At 39.3% G+C, this 18021-nt stretch overlaps 1 protein-coding gene across 1 annotated transcript; it reads left to right on the top strand.

Moving 5' to 3' along the window:
- The first annotated feature begins 281 nt into the window (after nucleotides 1–281).
- On the top strand, nucleotides 282–17697 carry LOC104620529 (transient receptor potential cation channel subfamily M member 5-like). The gene is made up of 11 exons (XM_010286780.1): nucleotides 282–398; nucleotides 1372–1552; nucleotides 3103–3269; nucleotides 6608–6788; nucleotides 9178–9242; nucleotides 11075–11266; nucleotides 12572–12674; nucleotides 13477–13595; nucleotides 14236–14586; nucleotides 17013–17144; nucleotides 17485–17697. Exons 1-11 carry the CDS (start codon nucleotides 282–284, stop codon nucleotides 17695–17697), a joined length of 1821 nt encoding a protein of 606 aa, XP_010285082.1.
- The last annotated feature ends 324 nt before the right edge of the window (nucleotides 17698–18021 follow it).

Below are 18021 nucleotides of genomic sequence, written 5' to 3' on the forward strand. Positions count from 1 at the left end.
GTGCCTTACTCCTTCATGCCTTTTTATAACTTAAGTTACATAGCTCTGGTGTGGAATCTGCCTCCTCCTGCATATAATGTCCAATATTTGGTACAAACACCTTCAATTTTAGTTGCACCTTATAAGCATAACTGTAAAAGAGTAAAATATTTGACTAAAAACTCAGCTAGATGTAAATTAACGGTTTTGTAGCCCTTCCAGTTTAAACAGGTTCACATTTTACATTTTTTTTGTCAACTCAGTGAACACCTTGGTCTACTGGTGATCACCTTACAAATTCAATGGAGGAAATGGACAAGCAGCCCTGCGGCAGTGACAAAGAGGAACCTTTCAAAAGAGAACTGCCATACTGTATAGGAGAAATAGACTTCACAGCCGCTGGGAAGAAACGTGGAAAGGTACAGCACTGAGGAGTTTTAAGCCTTTAACACTATTGTTGTTCTTCAGCTATTACTTCTTAGCATTAAATGTAGAGACTGTAATAATGAGGGTCAATGTGCCACAGTGCAAGGCACCACATTGTACTCAAAGTAGGGACCATACCTTCCTGGACATGAAAGTGATTTCAAATAAGGCCTATTAATATACAGAAATTAATCACTTGACTTGCACTAACATGCTACAAGTACAGTTGCTCACTTTTTCCTTCAAAAAACAAACACACTCATGTGCCCAGCTTCCTTCATTTTGCATCTTTTTCCTGTTTTAACCTCTTTCTCACAAAAATTAATCACTATGGATTTCAACATTTTAAACATACTTTTGAGCCTCTTCAAGACTCTCTTTGAAGTTCTCTCTTTCTGTTCTGCTAATATGTAGAGAAGGATGTACATGGATCCACCTCCTCACTAGTCCTCTGTACAGAGTGTTAGAGTAGAAGGAATTCCTAGGATCAGAAATCTGCCTTAGGATTTTGTTTCATTATAAAGTCTTAAGCACAAAGCCAAAATATATACAGAACAGGAAGAAGTGATAGATTCATATAATATGTTCTTGAAAAACAGACATGAAATCAAGGAAATACTTCAGCTAGTGCAGAAACAAGAAAATCCTAAGAAATGTGTTGGCTTTACTAGACTGCCATGGAACTGAAGGCAGTTCAAGAGGAATAGCAGCATTAAAGGACAGAATGATATGTCAATCTGCAACACAGAATTAACCCATGGAACCAACCCAATTAGTGAGATGACAATTCTATAGAAGCCTGCTAAATTCATCCTGGTATTTAGTTCTGTCAGGTCTTGCTCAAATAAATTTTTCTTAAATAACCAAACCAATAATAAATTTCCTTATGCATTCACCATGATCAATACCTCTACTGTATCCTATTGTCCCATTGTTATTTAATATTTTTTTGTTTGTTTGTTGAAGTTCATTAAGGTGCCATGTACCATTCATCCTGGAATTATATTTGAAGTTATGCTGAATACATGGAAGTTACCTGCTCCCAATTTGGTTGTCTCTCTAGTAGGGGAAGAAGAAAATTTCCAGATGAAGCCTTGGCTACGAGACACCTTAAAAAAAGGACTTATAAAGGCAGCTCAAAGCACAGGTTAGTGCTTTATACTTTAAAGAACAAATTTATATTCCTACTGGATTCTCACACATAGCATCCAGTGTTTTTTTTTTAATGTCAATGAGTCTGCTCACATGATTATTTTTGGAAGTTCAAGGCTTTGCTGAATGTAGCCTACAGTCTGTATTTAAATAGCATTGAAAGGGAAAATTACTGTATTAGAAATAGCAAAAATAGGCTATTTCAAACCAAATTACTCTAGGCAACCATTCCTGAAGTGTAAGATTACCTGAGGTTATTCCCTCAGAGTTGACACTAAAAAATAGCATGAGATGGGACCAAATACATTGTCCCTCTTTGGTGCCATAGCAAAATAATTTTTTAAAAGCATGGCAATTTGACTTCAACAAGAGTCAGTTTAGGTCAAAAATAATAATTTTTGTCGTCTCCATTCTCACTTTTTAGCTACCAGTCAAAATCATGTTACAATAGTTTTTTTTCTTCAAATCTAAGAGTTTAACAGACTTTGTTAGTAAAACAGGCTATGATTAGACTCAAGTTTAAACAAAAAGCCCTTGGTAATGTACAACACAAACGTCTAACATTAGCAGAAAATAAGTCAGCTCACTTTCTCCCTGGCTATTCAAATGAATGACAAGAGTAGTGAAAAGCATTTAAACTAAAAACAAACAAATCAATGTGTGGGAACACGCATGGAAGTGGCTTTCATTTAAGATGATCATCCCCCCTAGATTTATGAAAATACCTGCAAAATAAAATGAAAGTATCTGTAAGCATTTCACAGCAAGCTCTTGGTTTAGCTCCACTGGTTCAGACAAGATTGTAACAGTTTTACTTCTTGTAATGAGCCAAGTACCAAAGCTCTTTTTGGTACTTTTGTATGACACAGATATTCTCTATCTCCAGCTGCCTTCCATACTTAAGACTGGATAGCATCAAGATATCCAGTTCCATTATGTTACATATTTGAAAAAGTTTGGTTATTTCTTTACCCAGGGTTCTCAAAATTCTTTGTCACCATAACAACACTGCTGTAAATCCTACTCTCCTCAAGAATTCACTCTCCAACACACATGAGAACGAGAGAAAGAACATCAGATTAAGCAGGCTATGCGCAAGCTCTTCTGCTACCAGGTTATTGCATGGAACTGTTTAGTCCTCAGTTCAAGCCAGTAACTTCCTCCACCCTGTCCCTTTGCTCTTCCTTGTGTAACAGACCTGTGTGGTACAATGATGTTTCTGCTCATATTTAGACAGTAAGTGACTCTAGACTGGACACAGCATTCTTGATGGGTATATTGACATCGAGTAAAGATGGCTGTGTTGCATCACATGATATGCTAAGCATGTTTGCTTGGGCGTATAATTTCTTCTTGCTTTCCTTATTAAAGCCTTATTTACTTTGTATGTATTTTAATTCTAAAAGTTACAGTCCATCAAGACCTGTCTACTGTTTATCTAATTTAAAAAACCTTAACTCCAGTACTGCAAGTAATGGTACTTGACACACAAAGATGTTCAATTATAAGGAAATTATCTAACCATTTTTAAAAAAATAATTTCAGATGCCTGGATTTTTACCAGTGCTTTACGTGCGGGAATAACAAGACATTTAGTACAAGCAGTCAGAGATCATGCACTGGCTAGTACTTCATCCAAAGCAAGAGTGATTGCCATAGGAATAACTTCACTCAGAAAAATTCAGCACAGAGAAATTCTGGACAACACAAAGGTATTTTTTGCTTATTCTACTCGTGAGACAGGGTTGTTCAGAAGTAAGCTGCACCTTTACAAAGTTTTGAAGTAGTAGGCAGAATTGATCTAACTGAAAAAAAAAAAAGTGGGATTTTGAGGGAAACCAGAAATAGAGCAGAAAGAATTGTTAGACCCTAATGATTCTGTGCCCTGTGCACATTGTACTAGGCTGCAATTCTCCAAATATCCAGCAGGTGTCAGCAATAAGACATTAGCTCAGCGACCAGCGTAAGGAAGGGTGAACGTCAGGGAAAAAATCATGCATCACAAGCTACCTTTAATATTTTTTTCCCTTGTCTACTAACTGCAGAAGCACTTAGTCCAAGCTATTTCATAAATACTGTAAAAAGTATATTTTCTAGTATGGAACACAGGCCATAAATATTTCAAGACCAAGTGTTTTTAAGTAGTCGTTGAACTGGTGTCTAATATGCAAAAACTTTTTAATGCTCCAGGCCAAAAACGCTAGCCATGCAGGATTTTGTCTAGTTATTGGGAGCTCTAGGGAATTCACAGTTCAGGTCAAAGCAATTGAAGTTCATGCAAAAACAAACAAACAAACAACAACATCACACAACAAAACTGTTCCTGAAAATGTCAGCACAAGTTCACACTGAACTGACCTGGAGATGGAGAAAAAAAAAAAAAATATGGCATGACCTTCTTCTCACAGCATATATTCTGCTTAGGACAGACAGTATTATAACAATAACGTATGTATGTAATGACAATGAATGATAGTTCCTCTGTGCTCTTTTACTTTCCTGCAGAATCCAAGAAACAAGTGACAAACATAGCCCTTTGAACTCACACCTAGTTCTCTGAGATAGGCTAGCAAGTACCAGCTAGCAGCTGGGAGACCATATCAGCAATGTATTGTCACCAAGCTTCCCCTTTTTCCATCTTTTTTGCCAAGGACAGCTACCTGTGTGCTCTACCAGGTGGGACTCTAGCTGGAAGACTTTAACCTATTTGTGTGGCTGAACTGCTCCAAAAGGACCGCAGGGGAAAGAATTGGGTTCATTGCATTTGTGAATTTTGTTCAGGAAAGTTGCTTTGGCGAGTGCAAACTAACTGTTTTGCCTCCCTCCCAGGCTAAGTGATTAAAATGCATGCATATCTTTCCCCACCAGCAGCTACAAAGCAAGTGCACTGGTCTTTTTATTGCATTAGATTTTCTCTTCTTAACTAAAGCCCAAATTCTTTGTCAAGCAGTATTTTGTGTAGAGCATTCCTGACCCTATGACTTCTGGCACTGCTTCCACCCAAAGACAGTCTGGATTTTAGTCAGCAACTTTAAGACAAAGGAACTATAGACAGGGATGTTGATCTAAACCCACTTCTCCCTATACTTGGCACTAACACTAGCAGCTTGTTGTGTAAAAGAGAGCTAACAGTCCACACTAGCAAGGAAAAAAAAACCCAAGCCTTGAAATCAGTGGATCCCTCCCACCTCTTCCGTGTTAATGGTATGCTTTAAACATCACTGAAAGATCACTTCCACATTTTCAGAGAATAAATAGAAAAATCCCCAAGGGCCTTTTTCAATTGGTTGTTCTGTGTCCAGCTCCTAATCAAAGGCCAGATCTTTGGTGAGCAGGCTTAATGTTACATGGCAGCAGAATACAGGCACACCCTCTGTCAAAACAAAACTTGAAGGCAAATTAATTGTGTCAAGCAGCTTTCCCCAACAAATGAGAGACAGAGAAAAGGAGGTAAAAGGAAATTGCAGCAGTTGTTATTTTTAAAGGACATGCAAATTTACTGATTTTTTTTTCCTGGAACAGCCTCTGATGTTCCTACTCTTTCCAGAGCTGCTGGCAGGGAAAGAAGTCATAGGAACATGCCTGACTATAGCCTTTTCACCTTGCTTTGAAGGAGGTTTTTCTTCTCCAGTTTGGCTGTGTGCAGCTTCATTTCAGAAAGCCACTTAGGGGCATGCTTAACTCTTCTACCTGCAGCATGAAGGAGCTTGTCCTCTGGGTTACTTAACGTTTTTATGCCTTAATAGTGCTGCTATGAGCTCCTGGTGATATGTTCACCACTTCTCCAACATCAGCCTTAGCCTTGGCTGTGGAGAAGAACCTGGATAACTCCTAGGTTGGACTTCTCCCAGGATTCAACTGGGCACCTGCTTTTCCTAGCAGGCACTGCCAAAAGCTGAGATTAAGAAAGGCTCTACATAAGATCTGGCTCTTAAAAACCAGAAGATAAATCTCACTGCCATACCTTGATGACAACTAGGTTACTTGCATGGTTACACTGCTATGTCTCAAAAGGCTTTAAGACCTGTCTGTGTCCATGAAATTAGTGGGAGGAAAATGCAATACACAGGCACAACAGCCAAGCTGACAGTCTGAGTTTTGTTCTGCTCAAAGGCTGCAGGAAAGAGGCATGATAAAAGGAAATGCATATTTTAAACAATTGCTTTAATCTGGCTTACTTGCAATAGGACAATGATTATGAAGATGAAAAAGAAGAATAACCAGGCATTTACAGCCTGGCTTGCAGCTAAGAGTGATATGTCAAAGTGGACGTGCAACAGTGGGGAAGCAAGATTTATTAAGGAAGGAAGGGGAGCTTGAAAAAGTGTGTGGGTAGAAGACCATATGTAGTGCAATCCTTAGAACAAAGGGCTAGCAGGGGTTCTGTTTTACCCAGACAGTGATTTTATGCAAAAATTAATTAATAAATTATTTCAAGATACAACATCCTTTACCCAAAATAAAAGATAAGATTGCACTTTCTAAATGTCTGCCTGTCACTCACTGTTTTAGAATGCAGTTTCCAAACTGAGAATAACCATTAGACCTCACATAACCCTGTCAATTAAATAAAGCCACATTTAAACTGATAGAGACATATAGCAGGCTAACTTGGGGCTAAACATGGACAAAACACTACCGAAATGAGTAGGTTTGCCCCTGTTTATACCAGCTGAGACTTTAGCCCTCCAAGACATTACAGCTTCATCCACAATTATCAAGTCTCATGGCCCCTTTCCACTTGTCCAACAAACATTTCCAAAACCTCTGAATGAATGCCTACATTCCAGAAATGATGACTGTGATGTCACTGTATTTTTGCAGAGCCCAGGAGGGAAGCTTCAGGAACTTCAGCTTCCAGTCCTGTCAAGTCTGGCACCTTTCAGAAGGGAAACATTCTCTTTCTCTACCCTTTTCAAAGAGTCTATTCAAGTGTCTCAAAGGTGGCATGCTATGTCATGGTGCAGACACCGCAAAAATGTAGATGAAGCATATAAAATCATGGACTTTTTTTTGTAGAGGGCACTAATATCTCTCCTCCTTTCTCTAGAATGAGAGTCTTGTACACTACCAATCAGATGATAATATCCAAAGCCCACTGTATTCCCTGGACCACAACCATTCCCATTTTATTTTGGTGGATCACATAACACCAGATGAGCCAGATGGAACCACTAAACTACGTCTCACCTTGGAAAAGCATATTTCAGAGCAGCGTACCGGGTATGGTGGTAAGTAGCCTCTATATAGGCATGCTAACTTGAATAATACTGATGTTACAGTGATAGTGGGCCCCGGCAAGTCCAAGTCTCAAACTGGACAATCATCTACATAGGCAAGATCAAGTAAACATATCTGTCTTATATAAGAGGCAGAACTAAGGTGACTTCTGAAGTTGAGAAAGCTGCTCTTTGAACCAAAAATCCTGACTTTTATTGCATGTCCTTAAACATAGCTCAAAGCTGATCAAAGCATAGTTCAAATTGCCTTAAAACACAACAAGTGGAAAATAAATCCAGCTTTAAGTGTTTTAGCCAGTGGTTTCAGGAGATGGGTGTTCATTGTTGTATGCTTTTATCCCCTCTCACACACAGGTTCTTGAACTGCTCCCACACTGGAAGAAAATACTTGTTCCAAAGCTCTCTGAAATATTTTAAGCCATAGTTATTTCAGGATAAAATCTTACCTGGGTAAACAACATAGCATCTAATGGTTATCTAAATCTATGTGATATTTGTTTATAATGAGAAATGAGTATTGGGCAGGCCTCCTACTGCTAGTTGTGGAAAGAATTCAGTTGTACAATTACTTTTACCTTTCCTTTGTTTCCCTAATACCTGTAGTGCTAGCACAGCTGAAACAGAAGGGAGAGCTCCCTTATTCACATTTGTATGCATCAGTGGAATATTCAATTACATAGCCCATAGTATGGTTGCACAGATGTACTCAAGAGCATGAATGCGCCTGAAGAATGCTTATCTGGTGACTCAGATAGGAAAGACCACAGGTGGACTGTAATGGTAGGCTGAGGTTGCAGTGCTGAGAGTTAGAAAGTAGCCTCTTTCTGCTTGCAAGGCAAACTTGATTGAAAAAATCTTAGTGGAACAATTTTCTGTCAAAAAATGCTGATTCATTTGACAAATATTTCACTGGAACGTATTGAATTCAGCGATATCTCCTATAAACAAAGCCAATGTTGTTCATTTAAGTTCATTTATATTCAAGCTGAGCAAAGCTATGTGACTTTACTCAAGTAAAACACTTTAAGGTCATGTAGAATTTCCCTATTAAAAAAAAAAACCAAACTAGAAATCTTTCAGAGGAGGTTTTTGATATGCTGAATATTCTTTGCAATTAAAGTGAGGATCCCCACCCCTCCTCTAGCTAAATTTTATCTCAACTATGGTAAATAAAGAATATTTGAAGCCATAAACATATCTTGAGGTAATTGTAGTCACAGGGGTCACTCTTCAAACTAGAACATCACCTTATAGAGGTATAACAATGCTATGCCATTCACTGAAACAAATGAAGTTACTTGCCAGTCATGTCTTGGCTACAGCTCGGTTCTACCTTATCTCTATAGTTATTATCCCACAACAAATCCAACAAGTAATAAGTGGCGATCTGTACACGCTGTGGGAGACCTACAAAGCAAAATGTCAAAAACCTGTTTGAACCAAATGCCTTTTATCTTCCAGCTGAAAGAGGCATTCATCTCATGATACTACTGTTTTGATGGAGCTCTTTTAGGCCAATCTGTAGTCACCTTTGGATCACAGACTTCAGCATTTACAGTATAAACCAACTAGAATTAAGTGGGCCCCTGTGGGAGGATGGCTAAGGTCAGGGATGCCTACACCTTTTCTTCCCCTGCTGTCATGACATAAGTTAAATATTTCAGTAGCATTTCTTTTAAATGTATGAGATTATGTTATTAATAATCACCACATTTATTGGTGATAAATGAAATTATAAGGCTTGGTTTATGCATAGTAACAAAGGGTATATCGTTCCTATGAACTCATATCTGGCTCATCTCACCCTACCTGGTCTACATAGTCAGCCTCTTGGTATTCTTAAACCTTCCTTTTATCAGGTTTTTCTCCTGGATTCCACTACACCTTCCTGCACATGCTAGGCACATGCATAACACCTGCGTAACTGTATCTTAATATAAATAATGGTAGCTGCCTCTCTGAAAACCTAAAAGTCTTGTCTTGCATCCTAATGCAGCTCCATTGCATTATCTGATCACTTTGCAGTAAATAAATAACTTAAGGTCAGTTCTATGACATACAGAAGTGCCAATATCCATATTTTGCAGCTGAGGTGTACTGAGGTAAGAACAGACTGGACTGCTTGCCAGGGACCATGCAGGACGTGTGAGGCAAAGGTGCCTTCGTCCTGAATCTTACACTAGGACCCTGTCTGCTACCTCACAGTGTTATTCTCTTCCCTTACCACTTGCTTCTGCGATTGCCTGCATTCCGCAGGCTGACGTTCTAGTAGGTACCAAACCAGCACATAACAGGAGAAGTCTTCTCAAGGGGCCAGCTGAAGCACAATAGTTTTGTGAAAGCTGTTAACTTTTTGAAAATTAAACCATCTATTTCTCAGGAACAGGTAGCATTGAGATCCCTGTGCTTTGCTTACTGGTAAATGGAGGACCAGGCACACTTGAGGTAAGAAGCCGTTTGCAACTTTAAAAAAAATTAATTAACTGGTGCTAAGTAATTAATGGAAAATTTGGCTGGATAACAAACACATGTATTGCCACTTTGCATAAAGTCAAAATTCATATCTATACACCATTAAGAACTGAATTCTGTTAATATTAAATTTGCCAGTATTTGTTTGAGAGAAATATTTCCTTTTGAACAGGTGCCAGCTGATCACTAAAGCTTCCATTGCCAGCTCATACAGTGGGAAGAAGGCATCCAAAACCAAAACAAACCCACAGAAGCCAGCTCCAAATCTAGCTAAATAGAAATACTGTCCTATTACTTGAGATGACATACAAAAAAAAGATTAATCATTCAGTGCTGTCCAGCAACTGTGAGACAACTGTCTCTGTCACAGAGATCAGAGGAAGTACAAGGCCAGGTTTGCTCGCCATGCCATGTAAAACTACAGTGTCCTAGTTCCACTGAGCAAAAATACATTCTGGGATAGAAGGCTGGAGAATTGTCTGTTAACAATGCCATCTCTTCTTCAGTGAAGGATCAATTTTGATTTTTTTCCTGAGTAGTTCTACAACATAAAGAATCTGTTAACTAGGAGATACTCTTTGATTTCTAGTGTACTTTTACTGGTATTTTATTTTGCTACTTTGTAGCAGCTGGTGCGTCCACACAGCATTTTATAAAAATAATACTCTCAGATGAAAAAGAATACTTTACAGTACCTTGAGAGAGACGTTTAACCATAATTTAAAGTTTCTGAGTGATGATACTCTGCCACACAAGCTGATAACGTCTTCCAGAATAATGACTCATTTCTAGTCATGTTTTCTAGTTTCAGTTTCCAGTCTCTGTATCTTGTCATATCTCTGTCAGCTGGACTAAAACACTAGGCTTTTGTCACCTCTTGAGCTTTCCTTCTAGAAGATAAATATGGCAGTGTTTTCTGTATCTTGGGTGTTGAAAAATCACATATCACTACTTATAAGTCCTCTTTTAAAAGTTTTAGAGAACAAAGTGACTTGGAAACCAAAGGTGACTGACTGGAGCTGCCCTAAATTTACATGCGCTGGGAATGGATACTGCGCTTTTTTAGAATATCATTTTCTTAAATACAAATTGAGTAATATGCACCAAGGACTACAACAGTTGTTAAAAAACAAAACAAATTAAACTAAAAAAATCCACACCCCACCCTAGGCAACAAGCAAATTAATAGTTATATTCTTGAAGTCTCATTAGCTTCTTGCATAACTCCAGAGTAAGAAATACATTGGAAGCAAATAGTCATTACTGCAATTATGATGCCATGGCCTCTGCTTTCCTCTCTCAACAACCTTCCCAACTCATTCTAATCGCACAAGCAATAGAATTATCCACCTTTAACTCTTGTAGTTGCTATGCTTCAGTGGCTTTTTCCTTTGGCCCAATGTCATATACCCACAGGCAAATTCCTGATTTTCAGAATGTATTGCCAGGTTTAGTGCCTGCCTAGAATTTCTGTATAGTGGTCCTCTTGCACTTGACTATGCTGAAACACAAACTGCAGGGGGAAACAAAAAAAGTCAGGCATGAAGAAGTTTTATGCATTGTTTGTCCAAATCAGGCTGCTTAGCTACTCAGCAGATGTGTCATGAAAAGTATAGTGAGGGGCCTATACATGGACGACCTGCTACAGAATCAGGAAAATCCTCATAACTTAGGGGAGTCTGGACTGACTCCATAGTGAGTCTAGTTTAGGTACACATTTAGTCCTAGTTTGCAAGAAATCCTTCATCTGAATAACATTTTTCTTTCCATATATGAATTCTAAAAATGTACTTTTTGAATTACAGAGAATTTGCAGTGGTTTGGAAAATTCTGCTCCCTGGCTTATCTTAGCAGGGTCTGGAGGTACAGCTGACATCCTAGCTGCATTCATGAATGACCCGCAGCTTATCACACCAGAAGCTGTTGAAAAGCAATTTAAGGAAAAATTCCCTTCAGAAAGCTTCTTGAGGAAGGACGTTCTCCAATGGACAGCAACAGTGAGCTCCTATGTTTGATAGTTGCATGCATCATGTTCACAAGCTCTCTCCTACCATTTCTAACTTTGACAGTCCATTCAGTACAGGTTTGACAAGAAGCTACCCAGAAGTTTTGAGTGTTGAAGTGGTCTGGCACTAGTGTCATAGAATACCTCTCTAGCATTAAATTCAAGTGCTCAGTTGATCATACAAACTACTTTGTCCTAGTGATTCAGCTGAACACTTAAGGCTCTGTCTTTCCTCAATTATTTCCTCAAGTAACAGCCAGCACCCAAGAACCCCCCAGTTCTTCTGGAGGACATGAAGCATTATTTATACTCCACAGCTGTGCAGCTTGTGCAGCTGTCAGAGAAGAGACCTAATTCATGATCTACAGCTGTTAAATGGAAACCTAATTGTGGTTAAGCATGAATAAATTAAAAAGAATGAAGGGTGTTTAGAAATTGTCCTATCTATTGTCAGTTATGTGTGTCCTTAACAAAGAAAGACAAAACAGTTTTACAGATTTTCCTTTTTGTCTTGAGGTGCACTTGCTGGACTTAAACCACTATGCACAAGTGTTTAAGAAACAAAAAAATAATTTGACATTGTCTTTATGTTAAGATTGAAGATCTGTGTGCCTTAGATAAATGAAGTCCACTCAACCTGACCCACTACTTATTCTTTGCAGTCCCTGCTGTAATCCTTAACTTTAAGAGTTCCATATATTAATTCCATTAGGGAGAACTTTGCCAGATCACTAACACAAGGGGAATGGAAGGGCATCTAGAAGCAATATTGCAAGATGCTCACAAAGTCTCAGTGCAGCTGCACTTCGAGAAAGAAAACTCAATAAATAGAGAAGCAGAAGGAAAGAGTACTGTATATATCAATATTTGATGACTTTCACTCAAAGAAGATTTAGAAACTATGCTTTTAAATAAAAAACTCTGAGAGCAAAACTTAAATGTCAAAGCAGGAAAAGGTAAAACAAAACCAGTGGTATGCTGGCCACAGCATGACTCTGAGTCAAATAAGAATGTGAGTTAAGGAAGAATCTTTTAATTAAAGCACTGCTTCGGTTCTCAGTATAGCCAAGTTCTGTTCCTCCTATCCTGCTAGGTGATTTTGGGAATGGCAGTAACTCCCTCCTTGCCTTAAGACTTATTTATATATGGGGAAATAATAATGTTTTTCTTCTTGCCAAACCTCAGCTTTACAACTAGAACATAAGTTTTTGGGAAATACCGTATGTGTAATTATGTATGCATTAATACATAGCAGTAGGACAATAGGTAAAATTATTTTTGTTTCAACTCCCAATAGATTCAGAACATTATTTCACATCAACATCTTCTAACTCTGCACAACTTTGAGCAAGATGGCTCAGAAGAACTAGACACAGTCATTTTAAAAGCTTTAGTAAAAGGTAAGAACAATAAACACAGCACAGTGTCATACTTGTCTTGACTTTTTCCTATGCCATAAACTTATTTCATTCTTGTCTACAGCAAGTTCAGTTGACTGTTGGATCAGATTTCATTTCTGATGCAGTTCTGCTTGCTTATTGAGAAATTAACTGTGGCAGTTACCATATCTCTTGTAACCTTGCTTTAATCTCATGCTATCGTATAGTACTATATAAAGTTAAGTAGAAGTTATAGAAGAACTGAAATACACTGCAGCTGTTATTCCAATTACAAGCCATTAAAAAAACCCCACCAAACCAAAAAATGCAAGTAGACCTGAACTGCCTTAGTTCCAGCAACAACCCATTTCTCCTATAAGAAATCTTCTGAAAGAAGACATTACTTCCTCTGCCACCCATTTCAGTTTGTGTTAATGTAATTGTTTGTATTAGCCTAAATTTAGCGTGGGAGAAAAAGAGAGACATTCTATTCCCAATGTGCAAACTTTGTCCCAAAGACAAAAAACAATAGCCAGTCCTGTCCCCCTCTCCTTTGGCAAGCCAGGGCCTCTTAAAATCCTACAGACGTTTAAACTTAATGTTTTAGTAGAGAATTCAGCTAGCAAAAATTACTATTTTTTAAATATTAGTATTTCTTAAGTTAAGAAAAAAAAATACTGTGAAGGGTTCCTGGTTAAGCAACCCACAAATCCATCATAGCTGAAGGAGAGCTTGTATTGCTAATCAAGTTACCAATACTATATTAAATTAAACATAACAAGTGTAATATACTGAGTTTATTTGCATTTCTTATTTTTGCCAGCCTGTAAAAGTCACAGTCAGGAGGCTCAGGAATATCTGGATGAACTGAAGCTGGCAGTGGCCTGGAATAGAGTGGACATAGCTAAAAGTGAAATATTCAACGGTGATGTGGAGTGGAAGGTACCAGGTTTTATTGTCTTAGAGGACAATTTGTGTATAATCCAATGTGTACAGGACACTGGAACATCCTGATAGAAGGCTTCAGTTTTTAACACTACCTGCATTCTCCACTGACAGACTGGGCAGTGGTCGTATTCTTCCTTAGGCTGTTTGTCCTTCTGGTCCCCTATATGATAATGGATAAAGACAGAGGAATAATTCAGTGGTCATGGTCTCTTTCTTGAGCTCTTTGGGGAAAGAATCTTTCCCCTTTCCCTGTTCTGGGGAAACAGGCCTTTAAAGCAAACGAACATGAGCTTACAAAGCAAAAGCAGCATGCAGATATTACCATTAGAAGATGATAGGCAGAATGTCACTGTTTCCAACTGCTGTATAAATACCCAGTGCAGTGGGTACTTAACATCACCACAACTCCTACAGCATGCTATTTGTGTTGATGTTTTAACATTAATGCTTACACAGACATTTTGTCACAGAGAAATGAAGAGAGTTCTACCCCTCTTTCTCATTGTACCCACTGTTGACCTGGTGGAAGACAAAATGTGCGTGTCCTCACGGTAAAGCTTATCTCCCTCCTCATCCATCCATGATTAACCCCCAAAAATGTCTTTTTTTTTTTCCCATCCCTTCATCAATCTAGTCCTGTGACCTGGAAGAAGTGATGATGGATGCTTTGGTCAATGACAAACCAGAATTTGTAAAGTTATTTATTGACAATGGAGCTAACATATCCGAATTCCTGACATACAGTCGTCTGCAGAGACTCTACTGTTCCATTTCTCAGAAATGTCTTCTCTATGAGCTTCTACGGAAGAAACATGAGGAAAGCAAGCTGACCTTGTCAGGGCTCACTGGTCAACAGCATAAGGAGCAGAAAGAGATCTGTCCACTCTTCACTCTTAGTGAGGTCTCTAGAGTTCTCAAGGATTTTCTCCATGATGCCTGCAAAGGTTTCTATCAAGACGTCACACATCGAGGCAAGAAGAAATGTGTGAGTTACAACTTTCCACCACAGTCCAGCTCCCCTCCAATTTAGAATTTGAAAAATTTTAACTAGGTCTAGCCTTTGGGAGCGGGGCAGGGAACATAAGAGAAACAGTCACTTTAGTTTCCCATTCCTTTTTTCAGCACATTATTATTATAGCTAAAATGGTTTGATCTTTTTAATTTCAAAATTAAAAAGGAAAAGAAAGGAATTTCTAAGACCAGTTGTGATTCTTCTTTCTCCCCCTCTGCATGTAGGGTTTTATGCAAGGTTTTACTGTACCTTGAACTAGTGCTAAGATACGGCCTCTATTTCAGGATCTACAGAGGCCCCTGGATCTCACACTCTTCCAGCGCAGCTTCCACAGACCAGTCCTCATTCTAGCACCTTGCACATGGAGAATAGTTTGATCTTAGCCTCACATGTGTATAAACAGATTCAATGAGAGATATATGGGCAATATGAAGAGATATATTTAGGTTTATTAAGGAGTAATTAGACATAAAAATAGCAGTCTGCATTTTTCATACAGAATTTCAAGCAGAAGCACTTGAAAGACAGTATTTTCTAGAAGACAGACAAGCAGGTGATGGCTGTTTTCAATCCCAGGTCTGAAAATGGTAATCTTCGTACGTAAAACTATTCCCAGATTTATACTTTAGGAGTAGATTGTATATTCAAGAATGTGCACTGCACGGTATTTCCCTTTAGATCATTATAGTCTTGTTAATGAGTGACATAACGCACAGCAAGAAATAAGAGTGACTGTGTGAGGTGGTCCTGGCAAGCACCCTGGCCAACACATGACAAGGATAACATGTGATGGGTACCATTGGGGAATGTCTATAGTGCACTGTCCGCAATTGTGCAATAGATATATCATCATTTTTGCATTTTGACAGTGTATTTAACGTTAAAACTCAGAAGTACCAAGTTCTTGCAAAAGCACTGGAAATAAGTTTGGACACATGATTTCAAAACAGAGAGGTATAGAGAAATTTCATTAAAATCAGAGGTTAGACAAACTAAGCAATTAAACATTTTGATATTTGCCAAGTTCTATTTTCATCTTTAAACAGTTTAAACTAAAAAATAAATAATAAAAAAAAATTCTCACTCAAGAGCTTCAATCATTTTTGCTGTGATAAAGCCTAGCTAAATTAATTAGCAGTATAAAAAGCTAAGTTTGAATCTACTCAGGATTTCTTTATTCACAAGAACAGACAATTTGGGGCCATACCTTTGAAGTCATTCAGCAGACTCCAGACTTGCAAATTTTACAGAAAAAAAATTTACCCCCCAAAACTTCACTTACCTTTGTGGGATTTGGCAGCAAGTGAGCTAAAGCCAAGTACTGTAAATAAGGCCCAATTCAGATACCAGAACACACTGCCTACTAGTTTTTTGCTTTTAAAAGCTTCTTCCCATGGCTGCCACCAGTGGCTCAATCCCATTATCATTGGCAACAGAAAAAGCATCACTGTACTGGGATACCAGTGTCACTGGCTGCTAAACTGTGTGTCTTATTTCAAGTTAGGAACTAGTGGTTACAAAGACTGATGAGACTTTTGGATATCTTTGTCTCCTGCAAGGTTTTCAATGCAATTCAGTTGATCAAATAGCTCATTACAATCTAAAGAAAAAAACCACCAACACTCCCAAAATATGCCATTATAACAAATTTGAACAGAATCCTATAGTTTAAGTGATTAAAAAAACATATCCTTACAAGCACTTGTTTTATTAAAAAAAAAATCCACTCTAGCTGCTGCTTCTAATTAACACAATATATATAAAGGCAGTTTTTAAATACACTTGAAACTCAGAACTTGACCTAAGTTGCCATACTTCCTCTGGAGAGTTTTTATTAATCAAAAGCTAAAGGAATAAGCAGTGTTCTACTTAAAATAATCCCTGCATGAGGGAGAGGTTTCTCAAAGGGAAGACTTAAAATGAGGGCATTGACGTACTCTATTCTTGTCCTGTACAGGGCCTGGGCGAGATTTATTTCTGTTGAAATAAAATGCCTTTTGTTCCCTTTTCTCTGAAACCGTGTCCTCTGTGGCAGTTGAGCAGAATCCAATATAACTGAAGGCAAGCTCAGATTAGTTAATCACAGGTTTGTCTTGTATGATATTACACACCAGCGGTGAAACCCTGGTCTTAATAAAGTCAATGAGAGCTTTACCATCGACTTCAATGGAGTCACGGTTTCATCTGGAACATTCTCACACATATTGAGTTATACTGGGGACACAAGGGTCTTTTGATTCAATACAGAATAAACTAATTACCTCTCAGTCCTACAGAAAAGAAAAAGAAAAATCAAAAGAATATGAATTAGCTGTCAAAGCCAAGAGCAGCTTAGACCATGTCATTTGCATGGAATGAGACTGCAAAGCAGGTTTTAATTTCTACAAACTGTATTTCAGGATAAAATGAATACAAAGCGATTACCCGAGTCCCTGGATATGAACCAGAAAAGTGAAAATCCTTGGAGGGATTTGTTTGTATGGGCAGTACTTCAAAACCGGCACAAGATGGCAAACTATTTCTGGGCTATGGTAAGCTTTGAGCCGTAGGGGCTGGAGGTGAAATACTGGCATATTTCAAATATATGAGATGTTCTTTGCTCAGCCTTGCAGCTCAGGTGACAGGTTTGTTTCTAAATGAGATGTGGCATTTATAGGACCTTTCTTCTCCACGTGGCTCACGCCAGCAGGGGCCAGAGGGCCGGGCAGAGAAGGCAGGCTGAGCAGCAGCAGGTGTAAATCCGCACTGCCTGAAACACCGCTGATTAACGAGCGGCGGGGGCGGCCCTCCTCTTCCTCATTGCTGCTGACTCGCCACTCTCGGCCTCAGGTTTTGTTCCTTCCCGCAGGAGGTCAATTGTTTGGGTTCTAGCTCGATCAGAGGGATGACTCTGCAATCCAGCCTCCTCAGCTTACGTGCCGTATGTGTAGCGAACGGCAGCAAGCACGCTCAAAGGCCGAGCTTCAAGCTGGCAGAATTGGCTCCTGTTTTACAACACTCCACAACCGAGGCCTGCTGCTGACTCGCCACTCTCGGCCTCAGGTTTTGTTCCTTCCCGCAGGAGGTCAATTGTTTGGGTTCTAGCTCGATCAGAGGGATGACTCTGCAATCCAGCCTCCTCAGCTTACGTGCCGTATGTGTAGCGAACGGCAGCAAGCACGCTCAAAGGCCGAGCTTCAAGCTGGCAGAATTGGCTCCTGTTTTACAACACTCCACAACCGAGGCCCTGTCTCGTGCATCTGGAGCGCGATGCCACCGCATCCCTCCGCAGCCGGAGCCTGACACAGCTGTCGGGCTCCATCGCTGCGCTCCCAGGCGGCTGCGCCTGGCGCAGGGGGAGTCCCGGGGGGGACGAAGCGCAGCACGGCTCTTCAGCCAGCGGGCGGGTCTGCGGGCGGGCACGGCTGC

Source organism: Phaethon lepturus, unplaced genomic scaffold, assembly GCF_000687285.1.
Source record: "Phaethon lepturus isolate BGI_N335 unplaced genomic scaffold, ASM68728v1 scaffold11305, whole genome shotgun sequence".
Lineage (NCBI taxonomy): Eukaryota > Metazoa > Chordata > Aves > Phaethontiformes > Phaethontidae > Phaethon > Phaethon lepturus.

What these genes read in the sequence shown, in the direction of transcription:
- LOC104620529 (XM_010286780.1), top strand. Translation starts at nt 282, where the DNA reads ATGGAGGAAATGGACAAGCAGCCCTGCGGCAGTGACAAAGAGGAACCT. An exon ending in AAAGGCAGCTCAAAGCACAG is followed by an intron (nt 1,553 to 3,102) that starts GTTAGTGCTTTA and finishes AAATAATTTCAG; the next exon opens with ATGCCTGGATTTTTACCAGT. An exon ending in GCAGCGTACCGGGTATGGTG is followed by an intron (nt 6,789 to 9,177) that starts GTAAGTAGCCTC and finishes TCTATTTCTCAG; the next exon opens with GAACAGGTAGCATTGAGATC.